Raw genomic sequence first — 21,656 nt, 5'->3', positions numbered from 1 at the left:
ATGTAATAACGAACGTTAAACAGGGAAACCGGGATAGGACACGAGGTATTAATTTATGCAAATTGCAGCCGAGAAACTACTTGCTACCTAACCCGTGTATCGCAAACGCGAGAGCACATAACAAAAAAAGAAACGTAATGAGACGCGGAGGATCATGTCAAACTTAATGTTAATGATTATCTGTTTCAATATTATTTCGTCTCTCTAATGACGAGTACTGAATGTATTACGGCAATTTAATCTCACATATTCATTCGAACTTCCGTGCGTGTAGACTTGTTTACAATCTTGAGATCACATCCTTTGGTATTAGAGGATGTAATCTAATGACGCGCGATCGTTAAGCAGAATATTAGAAATTAACGGTAAATTAATTTTAGATATGATATGAATATAATATCTATTCCCGATAATTATGATAAAACACTTCTTGGTGAGATAAGCACAATTACGTAAACGAGAGTCGTAATGTAATCAAAGATATTCTCGAATGACGGTTCCGGCTTTTTAATAAAATATATATGAAATATACCTAGAAATCATTTGCAAATTGAAAAAAATGTGCAAAATAAGATATGTATATATATATATATATATATAAGAAGGAATTGGAAGAAATTTTCGCGACCGACATAATAGAATTCTGCAACGGATAACGATTTATCGACAACGCGTGAAGAAAACATCTCTGATTAAGGGTGAAAAAGAGGGCAATTCATTCACTTTGTCCTATCTTCTACAGAAAATCTCTGATTTAAGCATTCTTAATAATTAATAATATATATGTACTGAAGTAAAACGATAAAAAAATATTTTGTTATTATTTATGATAAAAGAAAGCAAAATGACTTTTGTATTACCAAAAGCAAAATTAAATTCCAGGTTTTTTTTTGGAAATTTTTGTAATGTAATAAGTCAATTATATGTATAACATGATGGCAATGTTACAGTTACGTAAGACTGTTACATTAATATCTTTTCGATATTGGTACATTATAATATGTTACGTGCAAGATAGTTTGTGACCGTCCTTTAGCGAATCGGACGTTAGTCGTGCGTCATCCATCTCTTCGACAACGTGTGTTGCGTGTGATATCTCGATAAGTTATATTCAAAGAATCTCTATACATATTTATCTTCCGGGATCAAATTTTAATTTATTAATTTTATTTCATTTTTTATCATTATTCTATAGAGCAATTATTTTATTTATCTAAAAGAAAAAATCATCAAAAACAAAGTTTTATTTCATCCACATTTTCACGTCCAAGTGAGAAGACATATATCTCAAGGATGGCTTGTCCGATATCAAACGATATCTCGTAAGTAAAATACTCTCTCAACCTGAAATATTTAAATAGAAAAGAAATATTGCTAATCATATTTATCTTTATAAGAATCGCAAAAAAGATGGAAAATTACCACGTATAGAATTAGTATTAAATTTACACGCTTATTTCCAAAAGTTTTCTCTAAGGGCTTTTATTAAACTCCGATTAATTTAATCAATAATTATTTTAATTGATAAAATTACTGAATGCTTATTATATAAGAAACGTTATTATATAAGACGTTAAAAAATTGCTACTAGCTATATCATTCATTATTTCTAACTTTTCTTTCCATGTATCAAATAACAAAAAAATATTAATTTGTTATCATTTATATATCATTTTAATTATCATGTTTTATGATATATTTTTATGTGTACATTAACAAAATAATATTTTAATAAAATGCAGATATTATTTAATAGATTAATCGCCGATTAAGTTAATTGAGGTTTGAGCAAAGTGATTCTAATTTTTTACTAACTTCAGCATTCTCAATATTCTGACATGATAAAAAAAATTGACTTGCAACATTATTAAAATATACTTTCCATTAAGTAAATATTACTAGAACAAACTACGAATGCATTTGAATCCAATATATTTAGCATTATTTTCATCACTTATTTAACTTTACATTTTTAAATGATAAAATAATGATAAAAGCGTTTCGCAATGTTTGTCAGAAAAGATTGCATTAAAGTCCACAACTCTAACGTCATCAACATTCGATGTTATGCTGTATATTATTCTTTTTATTTGTTATGTGATCTCACGCAACAAAAAGGGATAACAACGAGCATATCTTTCGAAGAGAAGATCACGATCAGGACGAGGACAAATTAAAGCAAGGACCAGCGATGTTGTATAGCGAATATTTATGTTTGGATAAAATATTGTCTGCACAAAGACTTCTTAGTGCCGAATATAGCGATGAAGTTCACGATGAACACCTTTTTATTATCACTCATCAAGGTATTAATTAACAGTTTTTGATGACATCTGACAATTAAGTTTATAGATACATCTTATCTCTTTTATGTTGACAAAAAAATACTGAAGCACGATAAAATACGCAATTAATTAGTCAATCTCTTCATCATATTTCATATGAATTAAAATTTATCAAAATAAATTCTGACAATGTAAATAATGTACTTTTTCAAGAGTGTTTTCTCAATTATTTGCTTAATAAGCCATTTTTTTCATTAGATCGAAAACATCAAGTGTTATTTCGAGGGAAAAGAATGAATATTGTCAAATTTTTATTAAATTTTTATTTAATTTATTAATCTTGAAAAGATGGCGAAACAATTTTATGAGAATGAAATATATAAAATATAATATATAAAAATTGCTCCTTGATTCTTTTAATAACCATTTTTTATTTAGAGTGATAAATTATTTAATTATTTGCTAGATATATATAGCATATTTAAACTCATATTTGAGATCAACATTAATTGCGTATGATTTCAATTGCTTAATTGCATGCATTTCGATTGTCCTAGCTTACGAGCTGTGGTTCAAACAAATTATTTTCGAGCTCGATTCCGTCAGGGCGCTCTTCAGTTCCGAATCCGATAATTACGATGCGTCCAATAGATCTTCCAGCAATCACTTGACTACCAAACAGGATAATGGAATTTCTCACATTTTGAATGAATCGAAAACCCTGGAAATTCTGAAGCGATTAAGTCGCATTGTACTCATCCTAAAAGTACGTTATAAAAGCAAATTATTTCGAAAAAAAATCATTGCAAAAAATAATATGTAGTTTTATATCTATTAATCGAATGTAATTATATATAAGAGGAGATACTATTTAAATGTATACAGATCAATTCGCTTATTTTACAATAGCAGTGATGGCAATGATGGGTGAACGGCCCTTAATCACAAGCCAATTAGCCCTAACAGTCTGCACGTCCCTTCAGCATAATCAAATTTTTCTGTGTCACCAGACAAAGCTGTTTACTGTCACGACACATATCTTTTTACATGTTTTACATGGTATTTGTAAATCTAAATTATAAATGAACATAATAATCTACGCGCGCGAAAGAGTATAAAATAAATAAATATAAATAGAGAAAAAACAATTTTTATGATCTCATTCTTCGCGATAAAGATCTCGAATTATATTGATTTTCTGGTATCATTGATATTTAAGACATGACGCACATTTATCTCTTTCGATTTAGGCATTATGAGTAAAAATGTGGGAACCACAGAGGTGGATGAGTAAAATAATATCCCTAGATGACATGCGATATCGGCCACTTGTTTATATTGTAAAGAGAGGAGAGAAAAAAGTTACGTTAGGTAACAAACTCGTTGCTCTATTTCAATACCGCAGAATGAAGGTGTGGTCAAATCTTTTTTTATTTAAGTTCGACAAAACGATTCTCCACGAGCATTCTCGATACGCATGAGAACATAATATCAAATATCTTGAGACAGAATTACAATTGAAATGAGATCAATCCTATATAGATATTTATCACAAGTTTATTCTCAATAGCGTGTTCAAAAAATCTGAATATAATAAATTATTTATGGTTATATATACACATGCACAAAATATATGAATATATTAATTCGCAAAATTTAACAATTATGAAGAGAACCCAATTGACCAACCAAATTTTTGTTAAGAAAAATCATCATCTTTCTACATTTCCTAAAGAATATAAATATATGTTTATTCATTATCGAGTGCATCCTGTATAATGCACTGCGTTAAAAATGCATTGTAGTTATGCACCCTTTATTTACGCTGGTACCCATAGAAATGCGAATGCAGTCGCACAAATCGATGAGAATGTTTTAAACACGTCCCTTTGTACTCGTACTTATAGATCGTACTTATAGTGTATCTTTTACAATTATAGTAGAGAAACTTATTTTTTCTTACTAAATTTGTTAATTAACGCGTGTTTAATCAATAGAATCCCGATCAAATGTCGAAATAATTGCATAATATAAAATTATATGAACATATTTCTCGTCAGATGGTTAATTAACAAGTTAAAAAACTTGTCATCACTGTCATTTTGTTCGATTTTCATAAAATCCAAACTGTGTGAAAATGATATTGATTTACAGACGAATATTATAATTTGTAGCTATTGGTAGATCAAGTGACAATTTTGGAAACGATGACGCCGTTGGATTTCATGGCATTTCGAGACTACTTGTGTCCAGCGTCTGGTTTCCAGTCACTGCAATTTCGTTTGTTGGAGAACAAATTGGGCGTGAAGCAAGAACATAGAGTCAAATATAATCAGAGTTATATGAGGATCTTTGGGAGAGATTCTAAAGCTATCGAGGCGATCAAGCGGTCAAAAGAGGAGCATAGTCTAAGTATTCTGGTTCAAAGATGGTTAACCAGGACACCGGGACTCGAAACTCATGATTTTGATTTTTGGGGAAAGTACAAGCGATCGGTGGAGAAGATGCTGGTTGAACAAGAACAAGCCGCACATGTAATTATGTTTAATCAATTTTATAATATACATATATATTATTGAACTATCTGTAAGATCTCTTTTTAACAATTTTAGAGCTTTTTTTAAAAAATAATTATAATAGATGTGATATGAAATATTACGAAATAATTTTAAGATCAAAAACTCTGGAAATAAGACCAAAATAAGTTTTATATATACGAAAACTTTTGCTTTTTAATTAACTTTAGATGAATATAGATTTAATAGAATTTAAACTTTGACTATATGCAATAAAAGATAGTTAAATTTGATAAAAGATAGTTAATATTGAAGATTGTATGTAAAGAAGAGAAAATTATAAAGAAAAGCAGACAGACTATAATATATAATGTTCTCTTTTTTTTACTTTCAAGTTCTGATTATTCAAATATTAAAATTTGAACAAATTTCAGAAACAATCAAAACAGCAAATCAAAGAGTACCTGTTGGCTAATGTGCGCTCACGGCAAGCGGTTTTCGAAACCATTTTCAACGAATCGCTTCACAACGCTCTCGTGTCGCGAGGGGAACGTAGATTTTCATACGGTGCCCTTCAAGGAGCAATAATGATCACTTTGTATCGGGACGAGCCGCGATTCAGTCAACCGCATCAAATCCTCACGGCATTAATGGATATCGACTCACTAATCACGAAATGGAGGTGTAAGAAAATGCTCATCAATATCACGTATTATAATACTTCGAGACTATACATCTCATTTATTTCTGAATTCTTCTTTTAATTTAATTCACACACACACACACACACACACACACAAGGTGTTTCTTTTATAAAAGTTTTATTAAATTTCTATTCTTTCTTGTAATCTCATCTCAAAATGAATTCTGTTAACTACAGCTTCTCGTTCTTTCTTTTTCTCTCTGAAACCTTGTTATCTATATTTATTAAAGAGATTACGTTTGATATTTTTTAATTTCTTATTGCTTATAATTTAAAAACAATGATTATTGCAAGGCATAACAAATGAAACAAAATGCACGAAAATATGTTATATCTACTTCTCTTATTTATATATAACGTGTTAATCTTTAAATTGATGACAATGCTGTTGCATATATGTATGCTACCATTATATCGTCTAATGTAATCTTATCCGTTTATATATGCATTGAAAAAATCAAATCTTTTTTATCAGATAATCACGTTATCATGGTACAAAGGATGATCGGGTCTCAACAATTGGGCACTGGTGGCTCTTCCGGTTATCAGTATCTGAAATCCACGCTAAGGTATTTAACTGCTTCAATTAATTCAATATACAATAATTCATTTAGTGAAAAAAACATATCAATATATTGCTAATATTGCAAATGCAATACAACACTTTTTATTTATCGCGAAGTCTTGTTATCTCGCAACGCAAACATTTTATATCATAAATCAATAAATTAAATATAAAATTCCGTCGTAATAAAAGTTATCATGGATAACTATTTTCTATTAGTCATTCAATATGTCATTCTAAAGATGTGCATATGTTGAATTTTTTTAGGTTTACAAATTGTATTTGCAAATGAAGGTATATCTTAATAACAAGTTCTTTGCTTGTTTTATATGTTAAACAGCGATAGATATAAAGTATTCCTCGATCTGTTCAACTTATCAACCTTCCTGATACCTCGTCATATGATTCCACCACTGACGAAGCAAATGAAGATAAAATTATCAATTGCCTGGAACGGTTGGAACTCGGAAGATAATCAAAATAAATCGGCAGACTCTTTAAGAAACTCCTAAATTACTGTACGCACGACACAGCAGACCTCATAAAACTCTAACAATTAAGTTTTATTTTCTTATATGCACTTACGCTGCAATTAGAATAAATGAATACTTTAAATCTTCAATATAGAGAGTTGAATTACTAGATATCTTTAAAAAGATTTTCAATATACTGTGCAATTCAAATTTAATTTGTAATATAGAATTAAAAGAAAAAATCGGGTATATATATATATTAAAGCATTTTATTAAGTTACAGTCTTACGATACTTCTGTTTACAATATCTTTCTCTGTAAAAAAGATATATATATATTTAATTGTGATCCTTGGCTTTTTTCTCTCTCTCTCTTTCTCTCTCTCAATTTGTTTCCTTAAAAATAGAAACGCGATTTAGGATGTTGTGATCGGTTAAACAATATCAAGCGACGAGACTTGATTAGCTATACCTGCGAACACACGATTTATTATCTGCTGAAATAGTCAATTTAATTAGCACAGATGTGTGCTATCGATTCGTAATTAATCTTACCGCATAAATTTTTACCGATCGCAATGTATATGTAACCTTTGTTACCAAAGGCCGAGCCCCACGAGTTCTTAATGATATAATGCGGTATACTCGCTTCCATATCATATCCCACTATCTGTACCGCATGATCCATATTATTGAAGGAACCGTCGCAGTGATACTGTATTACACCGCCTAAATAATTCTGCCAAGATATGGCATTCACCGCAGCTGCCACGGGTCCATGAGTAACGAGCAGTGTCAAAAGTTCGCTTTCAGCATTTACAAAGCTGGAACAAGCTCGATTAGTATTCGAGAACTGGTGTTGGACGCGTACAGCGTGCAAAAATTTTTGCGCGCGCAGCTTTTGTTAATATTTATATAATCGGCTATTATGCAATTGGTATACATAACAGAAAATACGTGCACATTTTTATATTCACTATGCGCACAAAAGAATGAATAGTTGGAGGTAAATAATAACTAATAAATACAAAAATTAACTACCTATCGCATGTGAAATCCGTTATTTTAACTTCCAGTGTCTTCGCAGAAGTTCTGAAATAGTATTGCGTCGCTTTGAAAGCTGTTGTTGATACGATTATATATAAGTCTTTAGATTATAGATTAAGTCATATATATTTTTATATTGCTAAGCAAATACCCTTGCCATCTGCGTGCACCTACTTAGACAATCTACATGCATCGTTTCGCCATGTGAGAGGATAAACGTTCTCGGAAATTATTCCGGTCTTTGACACCAGAAGCCACGAGAGTAAACTGCATATATCACCGCCCTGACATCCGTAACCGCCCGGCATGCAATCGATCATCTGTATCACGAAATAAAAGTTGAACTATCTGCTGCCAAATTGATATGTAGGGATCTAAGAAAATGTTGAGATTTTCAGGAAATATTCAATTTTGTTGTTATATTGATTTCTTTTAGCGTATCGAGAAAGTTATATATAGCAAGTCTTTTTAAAATCTTAAAACTTTTTTTTAGTTCCCTACGTGTAAGTGGCAGATTGCATGATTGCATGGTTGAAAAATTGAGGGGGCTGCTGGAATAAAAAAGAAAAAGGATCCAAGCGGCTTTAAAAGTCGATTAATATATACATATATATAAGACAAATTTATTCGATGGTGAAATTTATTTGTACGTGTTCAATATACGCACAAAGGCATTTTCATCAAATTTGCATTTTGCACAGGCTACGTGCTCTTTCCAGCAGTTCCCTCGCCTGTAAACAGAGAAGCGTGTCAGGAATATAACGACCTACTTCCTGCACGCTAAAGGGATACAAAGTTCCGTTTTTGATGGCGTACATGGATTCGGCCACCCCGATAGTACTGAATGCCCAGCACGCACCGCAACTCTCCTGGTTTCGAACTGGCCCTACGACCCCTCGGTCTCGCCAGTCGAATTTAGAGGGTACACCCGTTATCCTTTTCACGCGATTAACTGAGTTCGTAAAATGTTGATGATAATACGATGCCGTCGTATGTTTTTGACCTAATTGATAAAATTGCCATATTCATGTCAGCAAATAAATTGTATTATATTCATATTTAACTCGTGTTATGGACTTTCCTCGAGAAAATTTTATTTATTTTATTAAATATAATAAAAACTGAATTTTTTAAAAGAAGGATTAAAGATTGATCAGTTTTTAAGATTTTTGTTGTTTAGTATTAATAAAATAAAACAATTATTATTATTAGAAGAATTCAATATTTTTCTAAAAGAGTTGCTGAAATTAAAAGAGAATTATTAATACGTTGATCTCTCCTTTTGTTCTCCTTTTCCTTTTAAACTTTAATCGCGATTATTCTTAAATAAAAGTATGTCTTACCTCGCAAAGCTAAATCAGGAAGCAGAATTCGTTGTAAGAATTCATCTTCGGATAAATCAGAGAATCCCGTCAGTCCGTAATATGCGCTTTCTTGGGACGATCGAAAACTATTCATTTTTTCGATGTGTCGTAATGATTTCTGCAATTAATTTTATTTTTTGATTATGATAGTATTACTAAAGTAAAAAAGACTGCATTTATATGTAACATTGATAAAAAAAAATAATTTTTCATTACTTTACTATGTAATTTTAACTATGTTACTATACTTTTTTTTCCTATATGTATATTTTTGATTATGTTTTAAACAGTATTAATGTAATTATAGTTATAATATACTTTTCAATTTGTACACCGAGTTTCCAAAATAAAAGATGCAAAAAATGTAGTATAATTAAAAGAAACATGGAGAGAAATCGTAATAAAGTGTCCAAAACCAAACGAGTTTTATCGTTACTCTCGTTCTGTTGTGTTGATCCCGATAGAATTAATTAAGGCATCGTACGCATGTCACAACGAATGAATGACTCATAGTGTGTTTTTATGCGTTTAATCAGAATAACTTGAATATGCAAAGTTTACAGATTTTATAACATAAGATAAACAGTAAAATTCGACGAGAAAATCTGTAGCAAATATAACACTATTGTGCAACCCTTCAAACTTGTGCATCGCGCCTTTGCTTTCTTGCGATTACTATATATATATAATATACGATCAATTTTCACAGATCGATTTATCGTTCACCTGAAAGCGCTCGAATCGCTCTTTATATTCTGCAGAATCATTCTTGTAGGATTTATTGTATTGGGCAACGTAATTGTCGAACAATTTGGCATCCTCGATATTTTTGTCGGGCTCCACTTTAATCGGTATCATAAAAAAACACAGACTCACGACCAGTATTATCACCACCACAGTCCGCCACTCCATCGCGTCTCATACGCGATACAGGACGCACATTCTCGATGTGCCATAATATCGACATAAACTTAATTAATAGAGATAGAATAAGTGATTGTACAATTTAATTAAAGGCCAAGTAAAAGAACTTGGATAGTTGGACTTTAATTCCGCCATATTCGGTCGAATACGAAACAGGCCAATCGGTAAAAGATTGAAAATGTCTAGACTCTCTTTTACACTGTGAAAATTAAATATAATATAATTAAATCCATCCTATTTTTTAGAAATAATAAATGTATCATTTTTACACCGAGATGATTATCAATGTGAAGTAATTATATATTATTTTGACCTCGGAATCAATTTTACTAGATGTACACATATGCGAGTTGGATATACGCATCTAATAATGTCACTTAGTTCGTGGCCGATCTACAGCTGAATGTTTCGGTCTTTTTCTACTGATCTCCCCCTAGATCAGAAGTGAAAACATGGAGAATCGTTCCATATCGAAGAAGAGGAAGGTTTGTGATTTTCAAGAGTTTATAATAAAAAATACGTGAAAATATGCTCATTATTATAATGGTGGAAGCTGCTAGAAACATATTTCGTCGAAAACTTGGCGGATGCAATATCCGCAAATTGTGGATGACATGGATACTTCCAGCGTCACTCTCATTGATTTTACATTCCGCGTGTTCAGTTTCTAGAAAAAATATTTATATTGTGTGAGGCTCCGCTAAATCAAACCCAGTGCATTTTTATTTTCTCTATAATGACTAAATTTGATATTTTTTACATTGTATTATGTGCATAGTTGTTTATTTTAATGAGCATAGATCAGGTTATATTAACCTGATTACACACTAATGTAATTGGTCTACAAAAGTATAAAAAAAATAGAATCTATGTAACAAAAATTCATATATATACACGATGATACAAGAAGAGAGGTTTGATATTATGTATATTAATTTTTCCTACTTGTCCTTAGTTTGTAGGAGATGGTGTCTTCAGGGCTGAGCTGAACGAGTTCCTGACTCGTGAGCTCGCTGAGGATGGCTATTCGGGCGTGGAGGTCCGTGTGACGCCAAACCGAACGGAAATTATCTTGTTGGCCACTCATACGCAGAGCGTGCTCGGTGAAAAAGGGCGCAGGATTAGAGAACTGACGTCTGTGGTGCAAAAGCGTTTCAACTTTAAAGAACCACAAAATGTTGAGTTATATGCCGAAAAGGTCGCCACGCGTGGTCTGTGCGCCATTGCACAAGCAGAGTCTCTGCGATACAAACTGATTGGAGGTCTTGCTGTACGAAGGTAAATCAATGTCTCATTCGATTTTTCGTCTATTTTATTCATCATATACCTTCTGCAATTTCTGGTAAATATCTTCAATTTTTTGTTTTTTCATTTATAATTAGAGCATGCTATGGTGTTCTGCGTTTCATCATGGAATCTGGTGCAAAAGGTTGCGAGGTTGTTGTCAGTGGTAAACTACGTGGTCAGAGAGCGAAATCAATGAAGTTTGTTGATGGCCTTATGATTCATTCGGGTGAGCCAACCAACGAGTATGTCAACACTGCCACCCGGCATGTACTCCTTCGCCAAGGTATGATTACATTACCATGATGACTGCATGAGTTAATATTGTAATAATAATATGTTTTTTTTTATAGAAATCATTTATTATTGATATTAAAAATGTTTAAAAATTAATAATTTACAAAATTATTATATTTATATATTTTTTTGTAATATTTCAGGTGTACTAGGAATCAAGGTTAAAATTATGCTTCCCTGGGATCCTAATGGCAAGAGTGGTCCGAAGAAACCTCTTCCTGATTACGTATCTATTGTGGAACCGAAGGAAGAAGTACCCCCATCGGTCCCGAGTTCTGAGGTAAAACCATCAAAAGATATACCTCAACCTGCTCCTCTTGCTGTGTAATGATCATCTGAATAAAAAATAAATATAGAAAATAAAATCTGTGTTTTATTTTAAATATGTTTTGATATCTGAAAAGTTCGAAGAAAAATTTTTTGTATTACATAAAAATATTTGTATTAGATAAAATAATTCGTTGTAAATATCTTAATACATTTTATTTAGAAAGATTTATTGACCATATTTTGAGATTTGCTACATGTCTGCATACTGATAGTTATCTTCGTTTACAAAATCATTCCGAGTTACTTTTAAATATGATAAATCTGTTCAAGTATATCAATTAGAAGATAGACAAAATTACACTAACAGTGAACAATTGACAAAAACACATGACAAGTATTAAATTAAACTTATTCCAAAGAGATGGCGAGTCAATAATTCTATAATTCAACAATAATTTTATATCTTGTGTACCCCAAATATTAAACATTTATAATACCAAAAACACTGTGCCAAGTAAAATCAATCCATCAATCAAAAAAAACATAACTAACAAACAATCAACATTATAAATTCTATTGTATGTACCATTACCTATTTGTTACAAATTCGTGTTTCAAAGTATTATATTTGAAACTATAAAGTTAGTATATGTGCATAGAGAGATATTTTTGTTCTTAAATATAACAATAGATTGAAAGTATGCTGCACCACAAAATATAGAAGATATCTACAACCAAATCTATTAACCAAGTTATATAATCTTTTAAACTGTGAATTCTATGTAATAATAATTAGTACAAAGTATCCTCATATTTTCTTATTTAATGTTCAATAATTAACGAACATAATTATATTAATATGAAGAAACCATTCATACGCTTTGATTGTTTTCATGGATACTTCAAATTATCATGCAATACACGTTCACTATGGATTTTGATGTCGGCACTCATTTTGTGCTAACACTAATTCATCAAAGTGTTGCTGAGTGGACCCTAGAACCCTAGGAGATCTGTCTTGAGATGATAAGAAAAGATTTAAGCTTAATATCGTATATATTATTGGCGCACTGGCGCCATTTGTTGAGTCAGAGATAGCAGACCGTCGATCATTCTTCGAACGATATCTGGCACCGCCGGTTTTTTCGATACCGAACTCAATCCGTTTCTAAGCTCGTAAAATACATTCCGCGTGAATGGATTTCTTTGCGATGCAAGTCGCAGTTTCAGGAACTGATAATATATGAAAGGTGTCAGTAGACCGGCGCGTCCCCTAAATAGAAAGATATCACAATATAATCTCATAATAATTTAGCATATCGCAATACCATCTCTGAATTACAATTGCTTTGTGCCAGATAAAAATAGCAATCTTATGTAATACATACGTAAATACGAGGAGGACTGTAAATGGTAAGATAATAATTTCCGACAGAGCACACAGGCGAAGGATATTCCGTGATTGAAATTCCACCAGAGATATCAAAAGGCGAGCACCCCACCAACTATTCTGTCCTAGACACTGCACAGAATACATAAATAAGATGCATTATAAGACATTAATAAGACTTATATCATATTTTAATGATTATGCAAAAATGACTACACATGTAATTTTTTCACATAAGTAGCATGTTATCACTAACTTGTTTACTTACATCTAGCAAGGTAAGAGAATAACTGGCCAAGTGCATCACAGCAAAAAGAAACACTGGCGTCAGCACCACTGTATATTGATTCAGGATTCAATTTTATTATTATTAAAACATGAATTATTTAAGAAATAGAGACTAATTTAGTTAATAAACCATGTAAAATAAATATTGAAAGGATACATGTAACCGGTGCTGCATATAAAAATATGAAGGAATAAAACAAGTAGTGGCACGAGTCCTCCAATAATAACGTCTCTAAAAATTGCCTAGTGAGCTGAACACGGGGCACTCTTTGGTGAAGACGTAATGCACTGGTGGCTGCATTATTCATCAATACCTTATAGTATATATTGTAAGGATTCCTAAACAAAAAGAAAAGCAAGATATGTTAATATATTTCACAAGTACTAGAATATTATTCTAGCTACAAAATGATGAAAATAAAAACCAACCCAAATATAGGAATGATATAACCAATGGTGAATATTATGGTAAAGAGTCTTGTGACCCATAATCCGAACTTAATCTTGTTTTCTATAATATGCTGTCTCAAAGCTAGCCATCCCTTTTCCACTTGTGGCGATGAGTCGCTTGATCCACTTGTACTATCCATATTCCGTGCTATTCTATAGCTAACAAAGCAAAAAAGTAGTTAGTAAAGATAAAAAAGAAATTTCTTTTTTTACACCAATAGTAACTTTTTTGCGCTCCTTTCAATTAACTTTTTAGTGAAGTCTCAAAAGAAACTTGTACATTTCATATGCAAATAGATACAAAAACTATGCAGAACTATACTTGAAAAAGAACATCATATATATCGGCAATACGCATGACATCACGCATTTCTAAAGTGAAAGTTACCACTTTCTTCGGGAAAGTTATTTCTTTTCGGTTGAAAAAATTACGACGCTTCCGCGCAAAAAATAAAAGAAACGTCGAATCGCGGAAACTCGATTACAGACGCTGTCGAAAGGAGACATGCGTAAGCGTTTTTTTTTTAACACACGTAGCGATTACCACACATGTAACATCGATGCACGACTTGATCTTTAGTCATAGGTTCACGAGTTACATCGTCATTTTGATGACATTGCGTACTGTCGAACCTGATCTATAGTTAATCGAACATTAAGCCACTTACGCGTAACTCGCTTCGCACGATGATACGCACGATATATTCCGATACAACGATTTTTTTTACACGTCAATAACACCAGTAAACAATTGCGCGGGTCCACCTATTCGGAACATCTACGTGTCTAATAAGCCGAGAATCGAGAACCTCCGCAACATTGGTTGATCCTTGTTATTGCGATTCACGAATCTTACCTGCAGATGTAGTGCGGAACCTTTGATGTGGCTCCATCTCAAGTCGATATGTATTTTGTTAGAAGAAATAAAGAATATACATATTGTTTGTCAAAAACAATTTTTTTTTTAATGATTCTGGCGAAAAATATATTGAAATTTTAATTTTTTACTTATTTTTATTACATACATTATATATTATATATTTATATCGAACTATTATTAAAATATTTTAAATAAATAATATTTTACTTCTTTCTATTTTCTTTTTCATTTAGTTACAATTTAGGTAAATATTTAGAATAACCCGTTCTACTTAAATTTTGATACAAATACTTTTAATTGATATCTTTTTGCATAAAAACAAAGGTTTGAAAAGTAAAAGCATATATGTCGTTCGATAATGTAAAAAGGATATTAAAGCGTTAAAAATCATATACCGAAATTCCGATGATACGAGCATGTGCAGCAAGTGCGTTTTTATCAAAATATAAATAGAGTGGGTTATTCTAAATATTTATCTAAAATTTAAAACAAGATATTGATTTTCTGTAATTGAAGTGAGGGTAAAAATTATACAAAAATGAACAAATTTACTAGAAAATTTATAATTTAATTTGTCCAAATCTAGTAAATTCGCTCATTTTTGTAATTTTTATCCTCATTGATTTATTCCCTAATACTTATTTTACACAATCTATAATAATTCAAGACAGAATTCGGGACAGAATTCTAGTTATAAATTTTATGTATCGTGTAATACAGAAAACATTTAAATATAACGTAAAATACATACAAAATAAAATATATACCCTAACAACATACCTTCTCCGGAGGACATCCGGAGAGTATCCAGAGGACATCCAGAGGATATTAATTATAAATAGAATTCTATCTTGAATCAGAAATTCATATGTTAACATATGTCAGATCTCTTTTAGACATCATAAATAAGAACTCTATATGTTGACATAATTTAGATATATTAAAGACGTTCAATTTAAGAAATCTTTTAGACATCATTTTCATGATATCTTTCTGTCTTCAAAAAACGGCGCATTAGATAACATTCTGGTATCTTTATATGATCTTTTAGAAGCCTTTTTAAGTTATCAGGTTCAGAAATGCGATATCTTTTAGAAATCTTTTTGATTACATATTGTTTTCTGGGAAGCCTTTAGCCTTTTGCTCTAAGCCCTAAAATATGACATAGCGGCCATTTCATTGGTTGAATGGGATCTTAAGACGACCCAAGACCACACTTAAGACGATCTTGGATATAAGAACGGACTATGGCCGGTATTCATAGTCCTTTCTTATATCCAAGATCGTCTTAAGTGTGGTCTTGGGTCGTCTTAAGATCCCATTCAACCAATGAAATGGCCGCATAGTATCTTAAGACCACACTTAAGACGATCTTGGATATAAGAACGGACTATGAATACCGGCCATAGTTTCCGACCAGAAATGTTTCTCGTGCTGCCAGAAGCTCTAATCTCTAAGTTTTAGTACCGATCTACAATAGGTGGTTTAAGCCCTAAACCTTAAGAAATTGACTAATCACAGTCGAGTATTCTCCTCATACTTGATTGTGATTGGTCAATTTCTTAAGGCTTAGGGCTTAAATCACCTATTGTAGACCGGCACTTAAGCAAGCCTGGCTAGATCCCAGCTCTTAAAATTTATATAATTCTAAAGGCTAAAGGCTTACTACATCTATTGTAGACTGTGGACCCGACTTTACGCTCATGCGCCAACCACATCAGCTGATCAGCTGTTACCGGCTATCGACTAATGTCAGTGTGAGTATCCTGCTAACTATTGTATTATGTATCTTGTGTCTCTCTCAAAATGTAACTCCCAGCCGAAAGTTGCAAAAATGTGTCGAGTGTTAAAGAGATATTTTTATTTCCACGAAAAAGTACGCGAACATATATGACTGCTGAATGAAACGCTTACTTATATACAAGATAATCTTATATATTGATATAATGGTTCAAAAATAATTATACACTTCAATGGCATATCTTAATATTTTAATATTAATATTAATATCTTAATTAATATTAATATTAATATCTTATCATTCGAACCTTGTTGAATTTTTTAATTTTATTGCTTTATTTTAATATCTTAATATTATTCAAAGGCATTATAGAAATGTTAAATTTATTTCATTAAATGAATAATCATCAAAATACAGAAATACATCATTAATGATTAATAAAACGCAAATAATATTGACTTATGTATATGAATTATCGGATAGTATGCTTTTAATGGAATTTTTCAAAATTAAATCGATTATGTATAATCAAATTTCAGTCTTGATCTTTCTATAATAATATTATAATATTATAATAATATTAAATTTTATTATCGTACATATTTTTTTCTAGAATAGATCGTTTGAATATTGAAAGAATTTTAATTTACGCAATTTGTTAATATGAAAATATACAAAATATTTACATATATATTATAACTTATTTATAAGATAAATTCAAAACATTTTTTTTAATCTTGCTTTTTACTTTATGTTTCTAAACATTTCGACGATAATACAGGAAATAAATTTGGCGCATTTTTTTTACATATCGGGATTTCAATTTATTTTTTGACGAATTATATTTATATTTGATATTGCCGCATAATTGTGTCTTAAAATAGAGAAAGAATTGTAAAAAAAGATATTCAGCACACTGTGTATGAATGTGCATTTCGCGATACAATATAATCCCAGTAAGCAATTTGATATGAATGTGCATTTCGCGATACAATATAATATAGCTTGAATAATTTTGGTAGTATAAATGTTATTTGTTTATGATAACTTATATCGCAATTGATCTCTTTTTTGTTGCTAGTATATCCACTTAAAGCAAAGTATGTAGCAAGTATGTCCAATTAAGAAAAGTAAAGAAAATAAAATGACTCCACAAAAATGATTCAATATTTCTTTTTTTATTTAATGATTCGGTAAAATATCGTAAATTGTTAAATTATTAGCCAGCCAAACCACACAATCATATTTCGTATTATATAATATGTACTTCACTCGGAAATTACATTAAAACATAACCCTAAATTTTTAATTGTCGGATAAGAATAAATAATGTCATTACATAAAAATAATTACGATATTAATATGATATAATATACACTCATCTTTTTAAACAAAATAAAATATAGCCTTCCAGAGGCAGACACAAGTATCCAAAAGATGATAAAGAAAAAAATCTAAAAGACATTTTATATTTTCAAATAAATTATCTAACTTAAGATTCAAGTTAAATCTTAATTAATCTCATGAATGCAAACTAAAGGATATACACGTAAATATTTAAATGATGGTAGGGAGAAGCTAAATACGTAAAATTTCCATTTCAGAGAAAGGATAGTCCTCGTCATATATAATTTGTGCGCAGATAGAACCACGCGCATAACGGTTGATGCAGTTGGAAAGTTCGGATGTAGAGTAAGTGGACATACCTAACGGTAACTGGTTGGTCGAAGAAAAGTTTTTACCTCTTTTTAAAACGTAGCATACGATTTTTTTTTTATATTTCTAGATATCTTGACGAAAAAATGTTACTCGATACGATTGTGATTTGCGTACTTATTGTGCTCGGAGTTTATTTTGTGTCTCGGAAAATGTGGTATACAATCGGTACGACTTTGATCTACCAAATAAGATACTACTACGTCGGAGCCGTATATCACTTTGACGATTTATTAAACGCCAGATATAATAAAACAGGTAAGAAATAAAAAGAAAAATGTAAATTTGTTTTGTGTAAATTTTCAAATATATACTGTACCATTAAAAAAATAACAAAACACTCTCTATGTACGCGCAAGTGTATCGATCAATAAAAAATATAAAATGTATCGAAAAATACTACATAACAAAACTATAACACTTCAAAATTAATATTACTGTTTATAAGAATGTTTTGTTTATATAAGTAATAAAAACGAAATATTAAATATATAAAATTTACATAAATTAGAGAGTTTAATATATTCTTAAGTCATATTACTGATAAATTATCATTGGAAAAAGATTATAATGAAAAGTATCAAACAGAATGCAATTATAATGATTTATTATTATAATCTCGGTATAGTTTCTATAAAAAAAATTTTATGAAAATTACGAAAGTTGTACGAAAATATAAAAATTATTTCTTAAAAGCATGATGTCTAATAACAATGAAATGTATGTAGCATTTGGCTATTTTAATCAATTAGCTGCGACATGCGTGTTTTCAAGAAAACAAAATAGAACGCAATAGAAACGCTTTACACACAATTTGTTCGCTCATTACACTCAAAAAAGTGGTATTGCAACTACAGCAAAAATTTTCTGGGTACGCAAAATTAACCTCAATTATATATGTATTTGAATTATATATTTCAAATTGAATTATTATATCAAACAGAGAGTACATATAATATGCATTCCTACGATTTTGTAGATAATTCTATTATAATGTAAAATACGTTATTAATTTATGGAATAGAATTTTACGTGGAAATTTTTATCTTGGTGGTGGATTCTCGTTATTTTAGAGCTATTACGCTCTCAACTATATTATTCGTAGGTGTTCCGTACCTAAAGCTGTACTCACACCTGCATCCGAACGTATGTGAATGAAAAACGAAATAGATAATGGCGCAACGGCTGCTGCTTCCGGTGGAAGCACCGGTGGAACTTTTATTCCGCCGACGAGTTTTCGTCTATGCCGCCGCTGCTCCAAACGGAAACATCAGTCGTTACGGTGCAGCGACTTCCTTCCTTTCGTTTTTCCTCTGTATCAAAACGAATGCGCCGCGCATCTAACGCTCTCTCATGCGCGAATATTTAATTGTAACTTTAAAAATGTATCTCCATATAATTTTTTAAAGTATTATATTTTGTGAAGACAAAGCATAGATAATTCATAAAGTATTGTGAGAATAATCGTACACTCAAAAAAGTGGTATTGCAACTACAGCAAAAATTTTCTTGGTGCGCAAAATTAACTGAGGTACATAAATGATTAGCAAATACTGTGATATCGCATATGTTTCGCATTTAATCAATCTAAGTGACAGAGACAGAATTTATATCTGAACTGTTTGTGAAATTTAGAAAGAATGTTTTTCTGTGGCGCCTATCCATGTTAAGGCCAATCATACTTGTTATAAAGTTTGGCTGTGGTAGACAGAAAAAATTAGCGGCAAGAAACAAATGAATATATAATCCTCACGTCTAACATATTTGTATAACGCGCTCAATCTATCTAGCTCTTTTAAACAATTTTTCTCAATTTTTCGATGCTGCAGTTATAATTGGCAGTTATATTTCTCACAAAGATCGTTCTGTAGTATCGAAACTCATATTTATCCAATGCAGTGATTAACATTTGGCAATGGGACCTAAATTTTCTAGAAGATATTATTAGAATGTTGCTGCTATAAATTCTATATGTAACAGACAATATTCTAACAGATACAAAAAATAGCGATAAATTTTTGTTGTGACACCTAGAAATCTACCTATATCAGCAAGACATTTTTTTGAGTGTATTATTTTACAGGATGCGATTAAAGTTAGATGAAATTATACTTAATTATTAGACATAATTGATTTTAACGTTTTATTTATATTTTGCCACAATTTTGTGGCAATTCTTCTTTCCAGATCTACCTTTACTACCGAATAAAATTGCAATAGTAACTGGTGGTTCTAAAGGTATAGGAGCGGAAGTAGTCAAGAAATTATTACAGTGTAATATGGAAGTGATTATCGGTGATTATTAGTTATTTATTTAATTATTGTCGATGCAATATTCCCGCATGCTCTAATATGAGCTTCTCAAAAGTCAAAGCTCTTTCTAATCATATGCTCTCGTAATAAAATTAAAAAATTTATAAAAAGTGGAGTTGATTAGTTTGGCTTTTGAGAAACTCATACAATACACCGAAATTTGATTAGCTTGTAGGACAACTACCGCGGGTGAAAAACTTATCCTCGAAATTAGAAAATCTGGCATCACTAGCGGACGGGCAAAGGTTTACAAGCTTGATAATTGTTCTCTCGAATCGGTAAGAGAATTCGTGAAGAAAATAAAAGCGGACTATGACAAAATTCACATATTAATCAACAATGGTACGTCGGTCGCATGGAGAGAAATATAATCCATTTTGATATATGCAGAATGTAAAAGAATCTCGTATATGAAACGTAAAATGTTTGTTGTTAACTTTCAGCTGGCGTTATGTTCATCCCATATACAGAAACGGAAGATGGTTTCGAAGAGCAATGGGCGGTAAATTACTTATCACATTTTTTACTAGTGTCTCTTCTTCTGCCATTATTGAAAGCCGGCGGACATCCTGGCGATTGCAGTAGAATTATTAACGTCACTTCATGCGTTCATTACATTGGCGACATAGATTTTGCTTCCATCAGTAACAGTTCAAAGTAATTACGTAAAAAAAATGTGCTACTTTTTATCTATTTTTAAAAATATTGTTTCAGAATTATTTGTTAATATACTATATGATACGTTATTTTCTATATCAATAAATTAATTTTATTATATCAGGAGCACATTCTTCACGCAGGCAGCATACGGACAAAGCAAATTAGCGCAGACAATTTTTACGACAACATTGCAGAAATTATTAATAGACAAATCATTAAATGTGCTAGTATATTCCGTGCATCCAGGTATAGTAAAAACAGATTTGTTCAAGGATACAATATTAGGCAGAAACAAGTGGTTTATGATGGCATGGAAGGTAACGATATAATATTAAAATCTCTAAATTTTTTTGAACCATTGTTATCAATTAATTTGTTTTTGTTACAGACACCTGATCAAGGGGCTATTTCAATAATATACGCCGCATTGAATAAAGATATTGAAAGAAAAGGCGGGATATATATTAGTAATTGCAAAGAAGCCGCTCTTC

At 31.0% G+C, this 21,656-nt stretch overlaps 5 protein-coding genes across 16 annotated transcripts in view; 3 read left to right on the top strand and 2 right to left on the bottom strand.

Annotated features, from left to right (window-relative positions):
- Positions 1-1,038: 1,038 nt before the first annotated feature.
- LOC115242462 (tryptophan 2,3-dioxygenase) lies at positions 1,039-6,771 on the top strand. Its single transcript, XM_029818767.1, has 7 exons — positions 1,039-1,322; positions 2,119-2,306; positions 2,843-3,051; positions 4,460-4,819; positions 5,236-5,485; positions 5,980-6,073; positions 6,410-6,771. Exons 1-7 carry the CDS (start codon positions 1,294-1,296, stop codon positions 6,579-6,581), a joined length of 1,302 nt encoding a protein of 433 aa, XP_029674627.1. The 5' UTR covers positions 1,039-1,293; the 3' UTR covers positions 6,582-6,771.
- Positions 6,772-6,795: 24 nt separating this feature from the next.
- LOC115242463 (cathepsin O-like) lies at positions 6,796-9,946 on the bottom strand. Of its 4 annotated transcripts, XM_029818769.1 has the most exons (8): positions 9,679-9,945; positions 8,932-9,070; positions 8,405-8,591; positions 8,256-8,319; positions 7,763-7,908; positions 7,583-7,633; positions 7,097-7,365; positions 6,929-7,013 (listed from the first exon to the last, which is right to left on the bottom strand). In XM_029818769.1, exons 1-8 carry the CDS (start codon positions 9,862-9,864, stop codon positions 6,976-6,978), a joined length of 1,080 nt encoding a protein of 359 aa, XP_029674629.1. In that variant the 5' UTR covers positions 9,865-9,945; the 3' UTR covers positions 6,929-6,975. The 4 variants fall into 4 exon arrangements, with proteins under 4 accessions (XP_029674628.1, XP_029674630.1, XP_029674629.1 ...); XM_029818768.1 differs by having other exon boundaries at positions 6,796-7,365; positions 9,679-9,946; XM_029818771.1 differs by lacking the exon at positions 8,256-8,319 and having other exon boundaries at positions 8,359-8,591; positions 9,679-9,941.
- A 308-nt stretch (positions 9,947-10,254) lies between these two features.
- On the top strand, positions 10,255-11,822 carry LOC115242441 (40S ribosomal protein S3). The gene is made up of 4 exons (XM_029818732.1): positions 10,255-10,361; positions 10,832-11,154; positions 11,259-11,446; positions 11,601-11,822. Exons 1-4 carry the CDS (start codon positions 10,329-10,331, stop codon positions 11,783-11,785), a joined length of 729 nt encoding a protein of 242 aa, XP_029674592.1. The 5' UTR covers positions 10,255-10,328; the 3' UTR covers positions 11,786-11,822.
- A 111-nt stretch (positions 11,823-11,933) lies between these two features.
- On the bottom strand, positions 11,934-14,731 carry LOC115242440 (Krueppel homolog 2). Of its 3 annotated transcripts, none has more exons than XM_029818730.1 (6): positions 14,524-14,731; positions 13,835-14,014; positions 13,563-13,744; positions 13,386-13,453; positions 13,116-13,249; positions 11,934-13,000 (listed from the first exon to the last, which is right to left on the bottom strand). In XM_029818730.1, the coding sequence occupies exons 2-6, from the start codon at positions 13,993-13,995 to the stop codon at positions 12,787-12,789; spliced, it is 759 nt and encodes a 252-aa protein (XP_029674590.1). In that variant the 5' UTR covers positions 13,996-14,014; positions 14,524-14,731; the 3' UTR covers positions 11,934-12,786. The 3 variants fall into 3 exon arrangements, with proteins under 3 accessions (XP_029674590.1, XP_029674589.1, XP_029674591.1); XM_029818729.1 differs by lacking the exon at positions 14,524-14,731 and adding an exon at positions 14,400-14,428; XM_029818731.1 differs by lacking the exon at positions 14,524-14,731 and adding an exon at positions 14,244-14,374.
- Positions 14,732-16,448: 1,717 nt separating this feature from the next.
- LOC115242449 (dehydrogenase/reductase SDR family member on chromosome X-like) overlaps positions 16,449-21,656 on the top strand; it is a 9,103-nt gene continuing 3,895 nt past the window's right edge. For 2 of the 7 annotated variants that reach the window (XM_029818747.1, XM_029818748.1), the window contains exons 1-8: positions 16,484-16,611; positions 18,081-18,168; positions 18,263-18,450; positions 20,380-20,487; positions 20,674-20,847; positions 20,949-21,162; positions 21,287-21,482; positions 21,554-21,649. In XM_029818747.1, the coding sequence (XP_029674607.1) occupies positions 18,143-18,168; positions 18,263-18,450; positions 20,380-20,487; positions 20,674-20,847; positions 20,949-21,162; positions 21,287-21,482; positions 21,554-21,649 (1,002 nt within the window). In that variant the 5' untranslated portion in view covers positions 16,484-16,611; positions 18,081-18,142. Of the gene's footprint in view, positions 16,612-16,665; positions 16,685-17,474; positions 17,495-18,080; positions 18,169-18,262; positions 18,451-20,379; positions 20,488-20,673; positions 20,848-20,948; positions 21,163-21,286; positions 21,483-21,553 lie in introns of those variants that run through there. The other 5 variants (XM_029818744.1, XM_029818743.1, XM_029818749.1 and 2 more) reach the window with 5 other exon arrangements.

This window comes from Formica exsecta, unplaced genomic scaffold (assembly GCF_003651465.1).
Source record: "Formica exsecta isolate Colony F162 unplaced genomic scaffold, ASM365146v1 scaffold599, whole genome shotgun sequence".
Taxonomy (NCBI): domain Eukaryota; kingdom Metazoa; phylum Arthropoda; class Insecta; order Hymenoptera; family Formicidae; genus Formica; species Formica exsecta.
The sequence above is the reverse complement of the archived record's forward strand: the minus strand, read 5'-3'. Positions and strand labels throughout refer to the sequence as shown.

What these genes read in the sequence shown, in the direction of transcription:
- LOC115242462 (XM_029818767.1), top strand. Translation starts at nt 1,294, where the DNA reads ATGGCTTGTCCGATATCAAACGATATCTC. An exon ending in GCATTGTACTCATCCTAAAA is followed by an intron (nt 3,052 to 4,459) that starts GTACGTTATAAA and finishes TATAATTTGTAG; the next exon opens with CTATTGGTAGATCAAGTGAC. An exon ending in TATCTGAAATCCACGCTAAG is followed by an intron (nt 6,074 to 6,409) that starts GTATTTAACTGC and finishes TATGTTAAACAG; the next exon opens with CGATAGATATAAAGTATTCC.
- LOC115242463 (XM_029818768.1), bottom strand. Translation starts at nt 9,864, where the DNA reads ATGGAGTGGCGGACTGTGGTGGTGATAATACTGGTCGTGAGTCTGTGT. An exon ending in GATGCATGTAGATTGTCTAA is followed by an intron (nt 7,634 to 7,762) that starts GTAGGTGCACGC and finishes ATACTATTTCAG; the next exon opens with AACTTCTGCGAAGACACTGG. An exon ending in ACGGATTTCACATGCGATAG is followed by an intron (nt 7,366 to 7,582) that starts GTAGTTAATTTT and finishes AGCTTGTTCCAG; the next exon opens with CTTTGTAAATGCTGAAAGCG.
- LOC115242441 (XM_029818732.1), top strand. Translation starts at nt 10,329, where the DNA reads ATGGAGAATCGTTCCATATCGAAGAAGAGGAAG. An exon ending in GGAGGTCTTGCTGTACGAAG is followed by an intron (nt 11,155 to 11,258) that starts GTAAATCAATGT and finishes ATTTATAATTAG; the next exon opens with AGCATGCTATGGTGTTCTGC. An exon ending in GCATGTACTCCTTCGCCAAG is followed by an intron (nt 11,447 to 11,600) that starts GTATGATTACAT and finishes GTAATATTTCAG; the next exon opens with GTGTACTAGGAATCAAGGTT.
- LOC115242440 (XM_029818729.1), bottom strand. An exon ending in ATTCTCTTACCTTGCTAGAT is followed by an intron (nt 13,250 to 13,385) that starts GTAAGTAAACAA and finishes TATTCTGTGCAG; the next exon opens with TGTCTAGGACAGAATAGTTG. An exon ending in ACAGTCCTCCTCGTATTTAC is followed by an intron (nt 13,001 to 13,115) that starts GTATGTATTACA and finishes CTTTCTATTTAG; the next exon opens with GGGACGCGCCGGTCTACTGA.